Source organism: Prosopis cineraria, unplaced genomic scaffold, assembly GCF_029017545.1.
Source record: "Prosopis cineraria cultivar Desert tree isolate PC_DT_omini unplaced genomic scaffold, ASM2901754v1 PC3, whole genome shotgun sequence".
Taxonomy (NCBI): Eukaryota; Viridiplantae; Streptophyta; class Magnoliopsida; order Fabales; family Fabaceae; genus Prosopis; species Prosopis cineraria.
The window spans coordinates 48,331,346-48,349,926 of NW_026555334.1; the positions used below are offsets into that span (position 1 = coordinate 48,331,346).

At 36.9% G+C, this 18,581-nt stretch overlaps 1 protein-coding gene across 2 annotated transcripts; it reads right to left on the minus strand.

The window, feature by feature from the left end:
- Window positions 1-238: 238 nt before the first annotated feature.
- On the minus strand, window positions 239-17,664 carry LOC129305824 (type II inositol polyphosphate 5-phosphatase 15-like). 2 transcript variants are annotated; one of them, XM_054945948.1, is made up of 12 exons: window positions 16,680-17,664; window positions 14,726-14,978; window positions 13,085-13,877; window positions 11,709-11,833; window positions 11,348-11,432; window positions 4,775-4,940; window positions 4,637-4,677; window positions 4,292-4,550; window positions 3,284-3,407; window positions 2,781-3,141; window positions 813-1,195; window positions 239-682 (listed from the first exon to the last, which is right to left on the minus strand). In XM_054945948.1, the coding sequence occupies exons 1-11, from the start codon at window positions 17,488-17,490 to the stop codon at window positions 824-826; spliced, it is 3,390 nt and encodes a 1,129-aa protein (XP_054801923.1). In that variant the 5' UTR covers window positions 17,491-17,664; the 3' UTR covers window positions 239-682; window positions 813-823. The 2 variants fall into 2 exon arrangements, with proteins under 2 accessions (XP_054801923.1, XP_054801924.1); XM_054945949.1 differs by having other exon boundaries at window positions 4,292-4,544; window positions 16,680-17,663.
- Window positions 17,665-18,581: the final 917 nt, after the last annotated feature.

The following is an 18,581-nucleotide window of genomic DNA, read 5'->3' on the forward strand; positions in this document are numbered from 1 at the left end:
ATTATAGAGATATAATCCAACAAATAAAACATCTATTGCAAGCCCAAGCTGATTTTTTTGTAAGTTAAGTTTTTATTAGTCTAAATTTAATTTAAGTCAAAAGACATTAAATTCAAAATAATTATTTTTCGTGTGAATAACACAAATGATAATAATTCTTTTGACACATGTAAAAAATTGTTATATTTGTGTTGACAAGAAAAGTCCCATGTTGCTCACATAAATGGAGGGCTTAGTATATACTAAGATATATTTCCATTCCACTTGGTAAATCCTAAACATTGTTAATGTGTCACAAAAGGCGAACTAACCCAAACGATTTTCCCCGTACATCCGAAACTCACCATCCCCCGTTCCCTTTAGCTCCACCAAATATATACATAAAACTGTTACTTCCAGATATGTGAATATACGTGTGTATGTATGTGTATTTTTGGTAATGCTTGAGTAGGAATTTCCCATGTGCAAGGAAATAACCTAGACGGTATCAGAAAATGAACACGAACTGATTTTGCCTACTAATTGCTGCTCGCCTGCCTCGTGTAGTAGAGGTACATATTATACAAGTAAAAATGAAGTCATGTAAATAAATGAAACAATGGATCATGAGAAGCTGTCCCATTCTGTGTCTTGAATTTGCTTTCTATGAACATTTAAATCCGCCCATCGCAGCCTGTGAGAACTGAGAACAAAACAAATCATTGTCATTATCATATATGACCAGCAACTGGGCATCACGTCGTTCATTAAACAATAGTACACTTGACAAAAGCATCTAGCAATCCGCCACCATAAAAATGAATTAATTTTACCAGCAGTCAATTCAATTGGTGCTTGAAGAAGAACCATGCAAATTCTGTAGCTGCTCCATCACATCATAGGAACTGCTAAGATGTTGAAAATCAGCTCGGTGCAGTACACTTCCTTGGACACGGCCAGAGCTCTTTGGTTGCGAGTCCGTTTGATTTTTCTTGGCTAAAAAGCAGTGGTGCACACAAACCCAATGATTTCTGGTTTGGCTTGAGTAATTGCCACGAACCTTGACAACTAACATGGCTTCCTTGTCTCTGGAGTCTTCACACCAAGAGTTTTGTACAACGCCATCAACAAACTCTTCGTGAGTGTGAAATTCCTCATGATGCACTGATACTTCGACAATATGATCTGGTCTTATTATACCAGTAGCAGGATTTACCTGAAACATAAGTATACAGGCAAATTACCCTGCAGAGAATTACCAAAAAACAGATGCCTTGTCCATACCAAGAAGTTTGAATTTGATACACACAGAAATCTGCTCTAGGAATAGCAACTGCTAAAGAAGCCAAATTTTCTAGGAGAGATGTTTATTCTCTCTTAACATTCATTATTTTTTTGTGAACACTTTTCAGGAAGAAGTAAACCTACCAAAGCAAAAACCAGATTACACAATATTGGCTGGATGAAATAATCTCACAAGCTTGGTGTGTTACCGTGTCTGCATAGGAATCCAGAGGTCTTCTTTAACATAGTATAATTGCACGGATCATGCACTTAACTTTCCACTACATTCCATCAGACCCCCAACCACTGCTGCCTTTTCTCATAATCGCACTTTGACAAAGGCACACTTGACCAGAATTAACTGACAAATGTAGTTTGATGGGTACTTGAGTAAGGTTCGAACCTTTCCTCAAAAGCTAACTATTAAGGCAAGGCAGGAGAACCAATCTGCTTAAATACCCAGCAAAGCATTCCACATTACTCGATATGAGACTTTGGCATGCCACACTGCCTTAATCCCCGTTAAAAATACTTTGACCAACCTTAAATTCAAGGTCAAAAATGCAAACCTCCCTCTATTTTGAATATATGTGGACCACGATCATAAACACTATCATTCTATTGGTAAGAACCAAGGAAGTTATGAAGTTTAGGAAGAAAAAAAATCTAATAGAAAGCTGAAGCAAGAATCTAACTCACAACTTCAATAGTCAATGGAGAATCTCCAAGGTAAATGAAACAATTTCTGAATAATTCAATGTGTTTATTCCTCTTGGCCATTTTCTTATTTATAATGAAAAAAATACAGATATATTGAATTAAATAAACAGGCAAATATCAACAAAAATATCTGAACAGATGCTAAAACTTCTCTAACGTGCAGGTGGGTGCAGCAAATGTAGCTGTTACCCGTTAGGCTCCTAATTCTTCTCTATTACAATTTCTGCTCCTTGAATAAGTCAGCAACAGTTTTGGGTCCTTATCATCTATCCTAATGTATGTGTAATGTAATCACCAAATGCAGGTATAGGTGCAGTCTTATTTTCATTTTCCCAACAAATAATTTTGGAGGAGGCTTTTTAGTCATGTCCAGTGAATCTTGACATGCCCTCAAATGGAGCATTTTCTTAGCGGCCAAAACAAAAAACACTGCATTTTCTTTCAAGTTCAGTGGCTTTGGCTAGAGCAAGACGGTCACAGTATAGTTTCTTATTGCATCTTTGACTGTGGTCAAATGCTCAGGTTTTTAAACAGAAAAACATCTTTGTCCCAAGGCTTGCTTTGGGACAAGATTGTTTTGACACTCTGGTGTTCAACTAGGAGAGGCTAGATAACTCTTTATCTTTGCATCTTTGAAGGCTGGAGAGATACTTTGTTATTCTTTTTCTTTGAACTTAATTTTCTCCAAAATAAGATTATATACCATGACAAGAAAAAGCCTGCATTTTCTGTTAAAAGCACCAATCTATCCTTACCCAAAAAATAATATAAAAAAAGGAAGAAAGAAAAACCATCACCTCAAGCCACCTAGGAAAGCCAAAAGAACCTCTCAGCTGACGTTTGGATGCTTTCTGATCCTCCATAACAGTAGACTGGCCTTCGCATATTATTTCAAAGAAAGCATTGTCATCTGAGCATTTATTTGTAATGCGTAGAACCAATGTGTCCTGATTTTGAAGGATTATGTTGTTTGTACTGATGATAGTTTCAGGTATCTTGCACAACTCTTCCAGGAACTCTTTGATTTTCTCATTTGAACCAATAATCTCTCCAAACTCCTGTCTCCTGATTGATTCATCTACTCGAGCAATATCTGTAGTAAATATGCAACGGACAGGCTTGTGGTCGCTATCTGTGACATCCATGCAAGCTTCATACCTGTTGAGAGTAAATTACCGTCAGTTGATTATGCAAGAAAAATTGAAAGAGGCAATGTCCATCAACTGATTTTTACTTGCTTTACATCTCATAAAATAAAAGAAGTCCCTTTACAGATGGGTAACTAAACTCAAGAACTCACACTAGTACTGAAGAGACAACAGGATACTCTAAACTGCAGTCAGCCATTGAAGAAGAGCGACTATCACGGTATAAAATTCTGTCACACCAGGCAGGGATGCGCTTCTTTTCACCAGAATCATACCCTTCAAAAGTAACAATACACACAGTTCTGAAGTCATGTCCTCCAGAAGAATTTGAAGCAACCCAGATGACAAAGAACTCAAATATAAACAGCACTGCTTCTAACTTGGAATGAGACAAAAGTGTTAGTTAAGATGGAATGCTTAATGGGGATACTTGAGTAGGTTGATTCTCTTTTCTTAATAGCTCGCTTTTGATGAAGGGTTTCTCATTGTATTTGAGTAAGTATCCACCAACAGGTAATAGTCTAGGGGTGTTCAACTTGCACCCATTTTGGTCAGTCTAGTTATGTCCCGGTCATATCAAGACGGGTCATTCGCCACTTGAAAAAAAGCAAGATGGGATAGAAAGGAGTTCGGGACAAGACGAGATATAGGATTATCCTTGAGACATTCTATCTCATCGCCAATATTAACTATCAACCATCAACTCTAGTTTTGATGAGTACTCAAGCAGGATGGGGAAACTTCTTCCAAAAGCTAGCTATTGAGATGAGAGAACCAAGCCACTTAATACCCCTTAGAGCATCCTATACTACTCTAGGCAAGGTTTAGGCATTCTATACTACCCACGTCCCCATTAGTATTAAGTTGACTGGTTCTCCCATCTTAATAAGTAGATTTTGAGGGAGAGTTTCTCTTTTCACGTCCGTACCCATCAAAACAATTCACATTTTGATCTAATTATAGCAAAAGTATGAAGAGCTTACATGCATTTCGAACCACATAAAAAAGATAGAACATTTAAAAATAAGAGACTTGCTTATTTAGCTTCAATGAAAAGAAATTCACATAAATGTTAGCTATAAACTTATTTCTAAGTCATTGGTTTCTCCTTCAACACTCAAATAAGAAGTTAATCCAATAAATTTTACAAATCACTCAACCTGCTAAGCCAACTTGATGCCGTTCAAACTTGTATGTGGGAGGAAACGTAATAACTGCTTCACGCATTCCTTGAAATACATTCCCAGCTTCCATTTCTGCTCGAAGCTGATCCCTTTCTCTAAGCCAGTCAAAGCATCTTTGAGAAACAAAATCTCTTGCTTCATCATAAGAAATGCCATCAAGACGATAATTAAAATCGCCAAGAAATACAACCATGTCTGCCTCAGATAAATCAGGCAGCCCCTCTGATGACTGAAACTAATACCAAGAATCAACACTTATCCAATTGTGTTGTCAAGCATGAAGAATAACTTTAAAAAATAGAGTGAACAGTGTTTACATACATTGATCCCACGAAACATTGTAACAGCAGATGAAGTTCCAGCTGCAACAGAAAGGACCAATGGAAACCATACCCATAAAAAGACCAAAATATAAACATGAAGGCAAGTGAGCAGAAAAGGATAGGTACAGTAAGGTACCAGTTGCAGCATTTATGAGGTTTGTTGACCGGCAAAAAGACATTGTTCGGTATACATGGTCAAAGTCTGCATTACGACGACTAACTGCATCCAGATGTGCAGCAAAGTGACAATTAACAAAGCACATCACCCGATCATATACTCTAATCCGCAGACCAACAGCTCCCTGGTAAGACATATATTTCCCATGTCAATGCAAGAAGTATAAAGTAAATTGGCACAAATGGATGATATTGTTAAAACAGAAAATATTGTTTTCAATGAACCAAACCATATGTTAGTTTGCTTGCAATGTATATACAGAAAATAGCATGGTATAAGATGTATAAGATTTGTTTAAGAAGCATAAGATATACATATAAAATAGCATGGTATATACAGAAAAGAATTTTCAACATTTGGAACACATCTACTTAGACAGTTAACAACAATTGCAGTATAAGATGTTCCATCCTAAGTTACATGGGTGTGGGGAATGGTATGGGATACATGAATCTGTCAAATACACAAGGCATAAGTATGGCAATATATACTAATACATAGAAATTAGAAAATACCTCAAAACAATAAAAAAATAGATAATGAAATTTTTTTTGTGGATAAAATGCTGCACATATATTATTAGTCAAACGAACTTATAGAGAGTTAACAGAGTTCAACAGATCTCCCTCATTATTCACCGCCTCTTGCTGAAGAGGTGGGGGATGATAAAAAATACAAAATATTCCATCTAAATATGCAAGGACCTAGCCAAATGATCAGCATATTATATTACATTCCCTAATAAAGTGGTATAAAACAACATCCCAATCTCTGTGGTACATCAACCGTGCTTCTAAAATGGTAATATAGATAATGAAATTTACATGGTATATAATCAACAAAAATGGTAATATAAGTTTCTTGGTATAATCTTGAGGGTTTATATAATTAATAAGGGGAGAATTATGCTCGAGGAGACAAGGACCAAGACAACAAGTTGTTTGGAGACAACCAACTTAAATTTCTGAAAATATTTTAGAGGATCAAGGTCCTTCTGATATGAAAATAATAAAAACATATGTCATGTAGGTAGTTAGTGCTGATTAAAGGGTAGTTAAGTCATTTGTTATTCTTGTTTGACTATTCTACCTAAATCCTATAAATACTAGGGTCCCTCTCAATTGTAACAAGCCTGATTATGATAATAAAGTGTATTATTCAGAAAATCTCCTGGTTCTCTCTCTCGATTCCCTCTGTCTGATGGTGTATAGTGAACACGCGCAATCAGACTCAACAAGAAATGGAGGAATATTGCACTAGGTTGAACAAAGACTTACCAAGCTGAATACCGTTGCCATGCTCAGTGACCAAGTAATTGGTCTTTCCAACCAGATTCAACTCCTGATGCGTGATCGAGAGGAAGAATCCAAAAATCTGGGGTGTTGTGGCAGGAATGGTAGAAATGGGCACCATCATCATCAAGAAGAAGGTGATGAATTGCAACAGGCCATTAAAGAATGCTTTGGGTCTTCATATGAAGCACCTATGGGTAACTTAATGAGGTTACGACAAGAAGGGACTTTAGTAGACTACAACACCACCTTTGATTCCATTTCTTGCAAGCTGCAACTTACACAAGAATATTTGGCGAATGCATATATGAGATGCTTGCATGAAGACTATGTTGGTCCAGTACGTGTCTTCAAACCAAGAACAATGCAGGAAGTGGGGAGTTTGGCATGGTTGCAAGAGATTATGTTGCAATGGCAAGCTGAGAAGAGGGCACCTGTCAAGAATAGTGCAAATGTGGGTGCTGGAGCCAATACTCAACCTCTGCACCTCAAATTTGATGCGGGTCAATTGGCTCAAGAAGAAAGTTTCTCTTCCCCATCGTTAAACCATGAATGCACTAACGTGCAAGAATCACAAGATGACAAGAATGTTGAAGAAGAAGTTAGATTTGGTTTGGTCACCTCCCCAACAAGCCCATTCGAGTTAAATTATGAGCAAGAACCCTCTGCCACTCAAAGAGATAGTGGGCCTTCTTTAGTCTCCCCTCAAGAAACATGTGACAGAGTGCAACAACCCTTGGTGCAAGATGGTGACATCAAGAAGGAGCATTGGTGTGAGTTCGATTCCAAAGGTGTGGGTTCAAGGTTCTGCAAATGGGGCTGTTCAGAGTCCTTCGCAGCTGGAGTTTGCATACATGTTTGTTGTCACTTGCATTTGAAGACCCAATTCAGATCGAGGGCTGGGTTACTTGAGCAAATACAAAGAAGGTTAGGAAGGTTGTTGTGTTCATTGCTGTCTTCTCTAGTTTCTCCATGGCAGTCTGTTTTTGTATCTTTGAAGCCATCTTTGCTGTCCATTTCTTTTCTTAAAATATTGTGTCATTGTTTTTCTAGGTGAGTTTTTCGCTTCCGCTGCTCAAATCACGTGGGGATCTGCCTCAAGTGCTGAAAAGTTAAAGGCACCCATCTCTTTCTTTTGGTGGGACCCGCAAAGGTGATACCAACTACTAAAAGTAAGAAAGAAGTAGGAAAAGGACAAAAAGGGCAGCAGCATGGCTAAGGTCTCTCATGACTGGGCGGATGGACAGGTGTTAGCTTTGTAGAAGTATTGCACAGGTGGGTGCATAGGTCAATGACAGATTTCCTCTATTTCAAATGGGTATTACTTTTGCAGTCTTAGTGGGTGCCAGCTATCATCCACTACCAATACATGGCCTCAAAGGTCAAATCATAGGGACAATATTATTTACAAATCCATTAACAAAGGAAGTTCTTTGCTGGGCTTTAATAATTCAATTACTCCCTACCCATTTAATTATTTTGCTGTGGTCTAGAGGAGAATTGATCAAAATGCTATTAGGGTCAAGTCTGAATGAATTTCTGCCATTTATTCCGGCGTCAACAGTGAGCAATGACAATGCACAATGATAGTGAACAGTAGCTTCCAAGAGTTTAATGCTTCCTCTTCAATATTTCAGCAAAAGCTCCCTAGAACTGCTATGCATGACCTTTGAGGGCAAAGGTCTCTTGGGAGGGGGTATTGATATGAAAATAATAAAAACATATGTCATTTAGGTCCTTAGTGGTTATTAAAGGTAGTTAAGTCATTTATTATTCTCATTTGACTATTCTGCCTAAATCCTATAAATACTAGGGTCCCTCTCAGTTGTAATTAGCCTGATCATGATAATAAAATGCATTATTCAGAAAACCTCCTGATTGTCTCTCTCGATTCCGTCTGCTATCTCTCTCTTCTTCCTGAATTCTCCTTCTTCTATTTCTATTCTATTCTATCTCTCTGTTCTAACTCTTCTACCATTTTTCACATCACCTTCTCTGAAAAGACAAAAGCTGTGTAATAACTAAAATATCCATGAGATCAATAATTTACCTCATTTAGCAGTCACATATGGGGAATTTACTGCTAAGAAATCGGGAATTTTCAAATAAATTATGTCTTGTGGGTATTTCAGTCATCACACACTATTTTTTTTGAACTTTTTGAGAAGAAACTTGATCTTGTAAAATAATTTTAGAAATTTAAGGTCCTTATCTATATGACTTGTCATTTTGGTCCTTAAGCATAATTCTCCTTTACAATAAAAACAAAGTAATGCATGATGCTCAATTGAATCCTAGCCCTTTTTCCTTGATAATTAATAATAAAATAATATTAATGCTCAAATGTATATGTATGCATGATGTATGCATTCAAACATTTTTTTTAAATACTATGAAGCTTGGGTAAACATAACGTGAATTTAGGAGTAAGGTTTAGGGGCAAAAATACCCTAAAAGTTTTCCCAACGAAGCAATCAGTACCTTTAGGAGGAGCAATATGCCCTCGGAAGTGTTAAAAGTAGAGCAATGTTGCACTTTTTCAACCTTTGACTAACATTTGACTATTGGATATATAGCTAGCAAGTCTTTTGCATTGAATGGTACTCCATGTGGATTAGCATAGCAAACCTTACCTGCCCATCATTCACCTTTGCCTTCTCCCACATGCCTTCTCTCTTTAGCAATCGAGTCCGTTCCCTTTGGCACCACCACTAATGAGGAAAATTGAGGTCAGTTAATGTTTTTGCATCTGAGTCCATTTCTCTCTTCAGCAATTGAGTCCTTTCCCTTTGACTTCTCCCCCTTTGTCTCCCTCTTGCTCCTTTCTTGGTCGTGGTTATGAAATCCATTCACCCTGAAGTCCATCCCTTTTAGTGCCACCACCAATGAGGAACACGCCCTCCTCATCCTATGGTGTTACTGGATCCTCAACCCCAATAAGTCGAAGAAGAATGAGGAGGAGAGGTTAGTAAAGAAGGCCAAGTAGCCAATTTTGCTTCTTCTAAAAGGTAAGGGTATTGAGTGCTCATTTGGGAAAACTTCTAAGACATTTTTGCCCCTTCACCTTTAAAAGCACCATGCCTTTTAGGTTAAAAACAATACACTAATACTTTGGACATCTGAGAGCTATTTGGTATTAAAACAATATCACTAAAAATCAATTGCTTGACTTCTGAAGTCTGCACTTGACATTGAGTAGGTTTACCTCTCTTGGTAGAAATGATTAGAGACAATTGAGTTTCAATAATTAGATCACTCATTACTTGCTAATGTTGATAATTAATTTTTTTAACCTTCAACATAAACAATTGATACATTTCCTCAATGTTTTAAAAATTGGACTAGACAAATTGGTTCAACTGGTTGGAGTGGAACTGGCCTTGGTCTAATCCATGACAACCCCTATTATAGGTCATTGAGGGAACCAACCAAAAACCAGCCTAACCAACCAAAAATAGACTAATTCCATGATATGAACTAGACTAATTAAAAAAAAAAAAGAACTTTAAAAAACAAAAGAATCAAATCAAAATAAATAAATAAATTACAGGTCATTAACAACTCTTACACAACACCTCTTGTCCCTGATCAGCTTTTATAAAAAGGAGTCTTGCCCTTGGTTCAAGTTGTCAATGTGTGGCTTTAGATTTTAGAATATTAGATATACTCTGTGATCATGTAAGACAAAATATTTACATTGTAATTCTAATAAGAGGTTAGTTAGTAGTAATTTAGCAGATGTGAGACTGTGAGATCAGATTATATTTTAAGTGAAAAAGTTTAGATATTTGAGAACTGTTATTTAATGCAATGATGAAATTGATAGGGGATGTTGCAGATAGAATGCAAGTTGGAAGATTTAATTGAAGAAATGTTAAAGGAATTATTTGTAATCGAAAGGTACATAATAAGCTCAAAGGAAAGTTTTCTCGAACTACTACAAGACTAGCTATGTTATATGATGGTAAATGTTGAGCTTTAAAAGGGCAACAGGAGTGTAAAGTTGGAGTAGTAAAAATAAGAATGCTGAGATAGATGTGTAGGTATACACAAAAAAATAAAATCTGAAATGAGCATATACGAGAAAAAAGTGGGCGTGGCATCTATTAAGAAAAAACAATAAGAAATAGTTTGGGGTTAGACATGTATAGAAAAGGCTGTAGGAGGCATTGATGAAGAGAGTGAAACGGACTTGAGTTTTGTAAAGAGGGGTAGAGGAAGATTAAAGAGAATACTAACGGAAGTTGTTGAATAAGGCCTCTTAATTAACAATATTCCTAAAACTTGGTTGATGATAGAGCACAATACATCGTATAATCTATGTAGTCAACCCCACCTAAAGGGAGCAGGCTTCTTATTGTTGTAGTCATCGTTGTCATCTTTGATCAAGTTGCTCTTTGTCTTTTTTCTCCTTCTTCTTTTTCCTTAAGTTTCCTTGATTTATTTTGCTTACCTGAACAATTATTCTTTTAATGTAATTATATATATATATAATCTTCCAATTATTTATCTACATTTTTGTTTCAAAATTTCTCTTATTAATTTAGTCTTAATAAGCCTTTAAAAAGATGCATGATGCTTTGTCCTTTTTTAATAAAATAAATGTTTATTCTGGAAGATTTGTCAAATTGAGTAATTTTGAAGAATTATAATGAGATTTTTGCTAAATTGAAGAGAAAGTAACCTTTCACCCTCTTGCTTTTTTATTTTTTACATACTAATAAAGTGAAATTTAATAATAAAAACGTAAAAATTTATTTAATCTCATCTTATAATTTTAATTTTGTAAAGTAATACTCTATAAAATGTTTACTTCGAATGTTAAATTTAATACATAAAATTAATTATATATTAATTTAATCATAAAAGCTTAAAACCATGTAAAAGCTTAATAAATGATAGAGCACAATGGCGTCTTGCAATCCATGTAGCCGACCTCACCTAGTGGGATAAAGGCTTGTTGTTGTTTGTTTATATTAATTTAATCATAACTAGCTCCACCACGATCCAACCATTGATTATTGAATCACTGTTTTCCCTGGTTCAATAGCCAAGGTTCTTAAAACCTTACATTTCCTTATACGTGAGATTAAAACTATACCATATCATGGCAAACCTAACAAAATTTTCATGCTTTTAGCATCCGTATCGGAAAGTCATACATAAACAAGGCTAAAAATCATGAGAGCAGCATTAGAATTTTAAAAACAATAATAGAAAATCAACAAAGCAAGCCTACCTTATTGCCAATAGCACGTCCAAAGCCACAAGGAACAGCTGCCGCATCAACATCCCCAACATGAAATTTAATATTATTTCTGACCCTAAAGAAGATAAGTTTGAGTCAAACTACTACATGTGAAGAAATCAACAAGGAAAGATACCACGGGAAATAAATGATCGAAACATGAAAACATACATTCAAATTGACTAACAAGGAAAGAACATACATATCAATGTATTCCAAACATAAATATCATTTATAACAAGTGGGAAGAAAAGCACGATCATCTAACGAGACAACCAAAAAAGTGGGCATTATTTGGTGAAACATCAAAGGATTTCCCAGCTAATTTGAATTATTTACATTAGATTCTCACCATACAGCAATGACCAAGCCTGCAAGTTGCCTGGAACCAACACGTTCAAAAGTTGAACCTTCATCCAGTGTTTTGTCTATCATATCTAGCCACCACTGCCCGACAGAACTACCCTCAAGTCCTACCTATATGTATTCCCAAGGTGTGGTTAGGGGAGGGGAGATGAATGAAGAGTTAGGCTAACTAATAGCTCTAAGCATCATATATATATATATATTTCACCAAAAATAGAAAAGAGCTGTGCTCACAGTACAAACACAAAAACACAAGAACACTCAACCCACAGCCCACAGGTCAAATTTCCATTTCCATTAAACAAATACCAAAGCATATTTGTCCCATTCTTTCACAAAGATTAACAGCCAGCCTCCTGAGATATATAACAACACAAGAGACATCGATCAACTCTATAAGTCTAATATTGTAGACAATTCTAGGCAATTTGAAAGGTTTTTGTGTGAAGCAATCTGAAGCAGAAAGGTAGAAAAATATATCTGAAACTCCACGTTATTTTGCAACACCAAGTGAGTACATATATGGAGAATCTGACACCCACAGAACCAGAAACTAACATCTAAAACACAACTCCTATTATCTGCCATCAAAACTGACAAACAGGGGGCCCCAAAAAGGGAAGCAAATCAGGGAAATAAGCTAAAGTAAATGGAATATGAGCATCAGACTGTTAAAAAGGATCAGAATCCTAAGCACCATCCTATAGATGGAATAAAATGTAAATAAAATCATATTCGGAGTATAAAATCCCATGCCATTTGGTCATAGTTTGGTGGAAATCACAGCAAAAATTTAGGATAAGGATCAGGTGACAGGGGAGACATGTCTGCCAGTTACCTCAATGCTGTTGAAAACTGCCTCTAAAGTGAGAGTGCCAACCTTAACCATTGGACGGAGGCAAAGGCATTGCAATAGAATTATAGAAACTTACCCCTTTTCCATATAGCAAAATAACAAGCATTTGGGACAAGTTGCTACAGTGCACGTAGCACTTGCTATAGCTGCAATACAACAAGGTTGCTATGCTACCCCTGCGATACAAGGGCCTGTTGCAGATGGTTAAAGGCTGCAGCAAGGAGCTATAGCAGGCTATAGATGATGAGAAGACACAGAGCATGAAATCATTGACTTTGAGAGCTACACTGATAGCATTGAGAGCTGGGTGTCACATGGCAAGACACTAATTAACAAACACCATTCATCCAAATAATAATCGTATAGCATTATTTAGTTTTTTTTTTTTAAGTTTGTTCTACCATAGCATTATTTTGTTTTCTAACAAAGAAGTTAGCATTTGTTGATAACAAAGATATATATATATATATATATGCTTCTAGTATAAAACAAGAATGATGACTAACAGTTTCTTTTGCTGCAGACATTGCAAGAAATCCAGCACCCATTTCAACCTCTTGCAACCCAACAACAACTATTCCAGCATCTGAGGCTACAGATCCGAGCCATGAAGTAAGTGAATCCTGAGACGCTTTTCCTTGTCCGACATTCCAAGTGCCAGTCAAGACTTTTAGGTTTTCTATTTTTGTATATAAAAATTCTTTGCCACCTAATTCTGCGCGCAATATACTATCAAGGGGTCCTGGAGAAGTGATGTTCCATCCACGAATGCCACCATGATTAGCAAGTGTGAAAACAAAACCAGCTCCAACAGTCATTTTTACAATTGGACTGCTATGAGCTACCCATCCCCCAATCAAATTACCTTTGAGGTCCAACACCTGGACAATACCAGTCACATAACCTACCCAAATACGTGCCCCAAAAGCACAAAAGCATTGAACAGCAGATGCATGGTAATGGAAATCCTGCATGCAATTGCCATTTCCATCCCATTGCAACAGCAAGCCACTTGAACACCCTGTCCAGATCATTCCATCAATGGTTGCCAATATTGCTTCAGTTCTTCGGTTCTCATCTCCAAAACCACCCTTTGCTGCTACTCGACGAACAGCATCTGCTGCACCCATTATGGCATTGCGTGAACGCTGAAAGAACCCAATAGAACTTTGTGCTTTGTCTTTCCTAGAAGTTGAAACAAGCTCAACTGAAAAGTCTTGCATTGATGAAATGTCCACCCGATTTTCAATTTGGCCATAAGCATTGAACACTTTCAGAATCTCTCTTGTACGTGCATCCCTGTAAAGTAACAACCACTGGCATAAGACACGCATCATCTTTTGGACACATGATGACAAATCTAATAGGTTATCAAGGAGACTAGGAGAGAATATCAATAAAATGAAGGTACAAAAGACACTACAAGTCAACAATTGAGCAGCAGAGGTGAATAGCAGTGGTAGAGAAAGGAAAAATGTGGAGGAGGAAGAAGAGGTCTAGCTTTCAGAGGCTAGTCTCTCCACACCAAGTCTAAGATCTGCCTACCACACTATCATGCCAAACTCCCACGTAAGTCACAAGATTCCTGTCCAAAATAGTTACCCAGCCTATATTCTCTACTTCCCCGGACTAACCCATCTCACCTGTCTCATTCCTTCTAGAATATGTCTGCACCAAATTACATCCATCATTATCTCCTTATATTGGCCATAAATTCTACAAATACATCGCCATCTTAGCCAAAGACTACATTATCCCAAGAGCTCAAATTGTTCAAAGACTATATGCCTCCTCATGTGGAAGTCCTTTGGACATTTAAGTGCGGACAAAGTACAAAACCACCATACATTGTGCTAAAATTTAAAGATAAAACTTTTAACAATTGGTCATAGATGCTTCTAACTATGTCAAAAACTATTTCAATCAAAAATCTCAAACTGCTAACATGAATAATTTATTATCTCCAATAACTTAATAACATTTTCAACAAAAGGTACTTTATGTCCCCAACTAAACAGAAGAAGAAGAACAAGGGAGGGAGGAAGAAAAGGAAAAATTTGTTAGTAACCTCTAAAAAATTTTAAATACAAAATGTCAAGCGTAATGCTAATACTAAAAGAGACTAGGCCTGTGAATCATATTCATACCACAAAGCAAATGAAAAAAACCCAGCGCTCCACACCTTTGCTCTTGAATTATCAGATATTAAGTACTTTATATCTGAAGTTTGCATGTTATTGAAACCATTTGCTGACAACTGGCACCTCAAGTCAACATAGGACCTCTCCACCAATAAGGCAGCTGTATGTCTTTCCTCTTCTGCAAGGGAAATAGATTTTTCAATGGCCTCCCAAGGCCATACCTTTATAGTTCCTCCTTCTGAGCCCGACCACAAATCCCCTGGATCAAGCCAATAAAGATGAATGCAGAAAAAATAAGGGGAAGAAGAAAGATCAATATATTACAAACATTAGAAATAATAGCCTAGCCATCAACACTCAATTTTCATATTGCTATGGCTCTGTTTGTGGCTTTTGTTTGATGCATTGTGCAGGCAGTAACTTTGTTTCATTATCCAAAGATGACTAACTCTTGCATCAATGTCTGTGTTTATCAACGTGCACACACAGATAATGACAACAACATTGTGCTCAGAAAGCCATGAGTAGTTACTGCATGTTTGGTACATAGACAAATGCATTCCAGAAAGGAAATGAGAAATGTACCTAGAAAGAAAATGGGATAAGTGCCTACCAAACACTTTTCTAACTGGAAAACACTTCTAGATAACACTTTTCTACCTACCAAATATTGCATTACTAACAGGTGTGAGAAAAGGAGCAATAGCATTTGTTAATGCCAGAAAAAAGCACATCATCAGTACTTCAGGGTAAACTGGACTGGAAGAAAAGAAACAATATTTACAGAGCTAATCAAATTAAAATGCAAGAAGGTAGTAAAAATCATATCCAATAAGTCTGCTAACATAATTTACTCGCATGCCAGTCCTCATCAATTTACTTGTGGGTAAACTTTCTTTCCTTTCTCTAAATATTTGTTGATAAAATAATTCATCTACTCAACGGGAGACCACAAAAATTATCTGCAGATTGGGCCGAAAAAGAAGTGGTTAAGGGTCAACTGAAAATTCTTCAAGTAATAAAATAAGGGAGCCAAATGAAAATAAAATACATTATTTTTAATTTCATACCAAAAATAATCAATAGCAAAAGTGGAAAAAAGAAAATATTGAAAGCCTTCTATTCCTGTTGCCAAATGGAGATCATAACAAGGAACAATGTGTACTATAACCCTATTCACCAATTTATCCTTTTGCCAGCATGTCTAAGAAATATAAACCTAAAAAGTTATTCATGTTTTAATTGAAGATTTAACAAGTTTCCCTCATTTCTGTTTAGGTATCATCTCAACTGTAAGACAAAATTTTTTTCCCTTCATTAGATAACAACAATTTTATTCATGTTTTAATTGAAGATTTTTAAGACCTTTCAAGACAAGATCACTTTTTCTTTTCTTTTTTTTCTTTTTTGGGGTGAAGATGTGACTCTTATACTAGCTTTTACTCTTTAACTAATTATCTCTCTTACTCATCTTGTCTCTTCCCCAAAAGTCTTGCGGGTTGCTCAAAGGATTGAAAAGAATAAGAGAAGAACTCTTTAGCCAAAAGAACATGGATCATTTACTTAAGAGGCTTGAAGTAGACCTAAAAAGAAAAGAGCCATGGTTCTTGGTAATTCAGTGCCCAAAAGCATTATCAGCCATATACCTTGCTTGTTTCTGCTTCGTTTTCTTCTTGTACCCAGCTAAGTAAGATATATTATCGTCGTTTGTAACATGTAAGCTCCTTTTTTGTTTTAGCAAATTTCATTTACATATCGTAATTCAGATATTATTTTCAGCTGTTCCATTTCACTTCCGAGAACGTGGCAAGTCCCCCACTCCAAAAAAAAAAAAAAAATCATCCCAATTTTCGTATGTGCCTGGGGTAGCCTATTCCGGGTTTCTGTAATTATTTTAAAGAATGAAGTCAATGAAATCAGGGAATAAACAAAGCAGTAGCATAAATACTGAGCAAATCACCATAAGACGTAATAGTAATCGAAAGAACAGGGCCGCGGTGACCCTGCCAGGACAAGCTTTCCTGAAATCCAGTCCTCCGGCTCCAGTTCTCATTTAAATCCTGATCCATATGCCAGCATCGAATCTTGCCATCTTTATGTCCGCTCCATACTAATCTGTTTCCTTCATCCAAACCCAAACACAGTGCAGGTGAAGTCCCTACGGACTCCGAAAAAGGAGCAGTGTTTTCGTCGCCACTCCTGATAGTTTCTTGAACGCCACACCAGGCTGCACAGAGATTCTTGAAATCCCAGACCCTGACCCCACACTCGCTGGCAGCCCACAGTTGGGACTTGGTGCTTGCAATAACCCTCAAGAAACGCCCAATCTGAGTCTCCCGCAGGGGATGCGGCCTCAATTCAAGACTGGGAGGCCGCAAGGGGTGGACTGCTGCCCGTGTGGGAACTTTGAAGATACCATTCCCTCCACCTTTGGCAACAAACTCAGGTAACCCAGGGCGGGAATGGCTCCCCTGGCCTGAATGTTCGTTGTGATGGTCGGCAGAGAGCTTGCGATCAAGAAATTGAAGCATGTAGTCAAGACGTTTATTGGTGGATTTGATGGAATTGGCGGCAGGAATAGAGTGAGGACCATCATCCTTGTCATCGTCAGAAGAAGAGCACGAGTGCAAGTAGCAGTTGACATTTATGGGAGAGTGATTATCAGTTTCATCGAAACGAACTTCGCGAGGAACGTGCTGAGGGTAGGAATGGGGAGATAGATGATCAATCAAGACTGAGGATTCGTCGTTTTCGACCAGTCGTGGATCCATTGGAATTGATACTGTTTCGCCCTGGAACTGGTAGGATCAGCGGATCTAATTTTTGCGGAAATCTAGAAGAGAAGGTCAAGCTGTCACCAGTCGAGTTCAGACTGCACGCCTAGGATTAAACATAATTACGCCAAGGATTTTTTTTTCCAGTTCACTCCAGTATCAAGTAGTTCTTCGGCAAAACAACGAATTGAGCTTTGAAACCTAATAAATTATTAAAAAAGGCTCGAACCGAGTGGCCCTCACTCCCACTGTATGTAGGGGTGTTCATTCCGGACCCGTCCCGATTGGCCCGGTATCGTCCCGATCATATCGGGACGGGTCTTGTCCCGGCCCGAAAATAATCGGGACGGGACTTTACGGGACGGGACAGGAAAGGAGTGCGGGACGGGACGGGACACGGGATTACCATCGGGACGTCCCGTCCCGTCCCGAATATTATATATATTATTTTTTATTTTAAATATATTAATTATTAACATAATCTATACTTATATTAATTATATCAATTATAATTTTAATACTTGTAATTCTTATTTAAAACTAAAGTTTTTTTATATTGATATTTTAATGGCATGGAGTAAACATGACGATATCTTTCTTTATAATATATTAATTATATTAATATAATTTATTCTTATATCTATCTATTTAATAAAATTTTCTTTATAACATATTTCTTACTTATTTTTAGAAGAGTAATTGGCTTAGTACATCTTCACTAAAGTAGAAGAACAATTATTTAATGTTGTGTTTGATTTGCCTGTTGTTGCTAGTCTTATAGCATAAAGATCACTTGTATTTTTTATTATAATATGTAGTGTGATTAATATAATTCAATAGTTGATTTTAAATTATTGTTATTTATGTACTTGCGTTATTTTGATTTTAAACTTAATAAATTATATGATTTAAAATTTTAAAAAATGTTATTATTCAAATCTTTTTTTCATATTATTCCATTTATCGGGACGGCGGGACGTCCCGATCTTGTCCCGGTCCCGTCCCGACTCTTAACGGGACGGGACGACTTTCGGGACGGGACGGGACACGGGACCAAAATTCAGTCCCGATATTTTTTTCGGGACGGG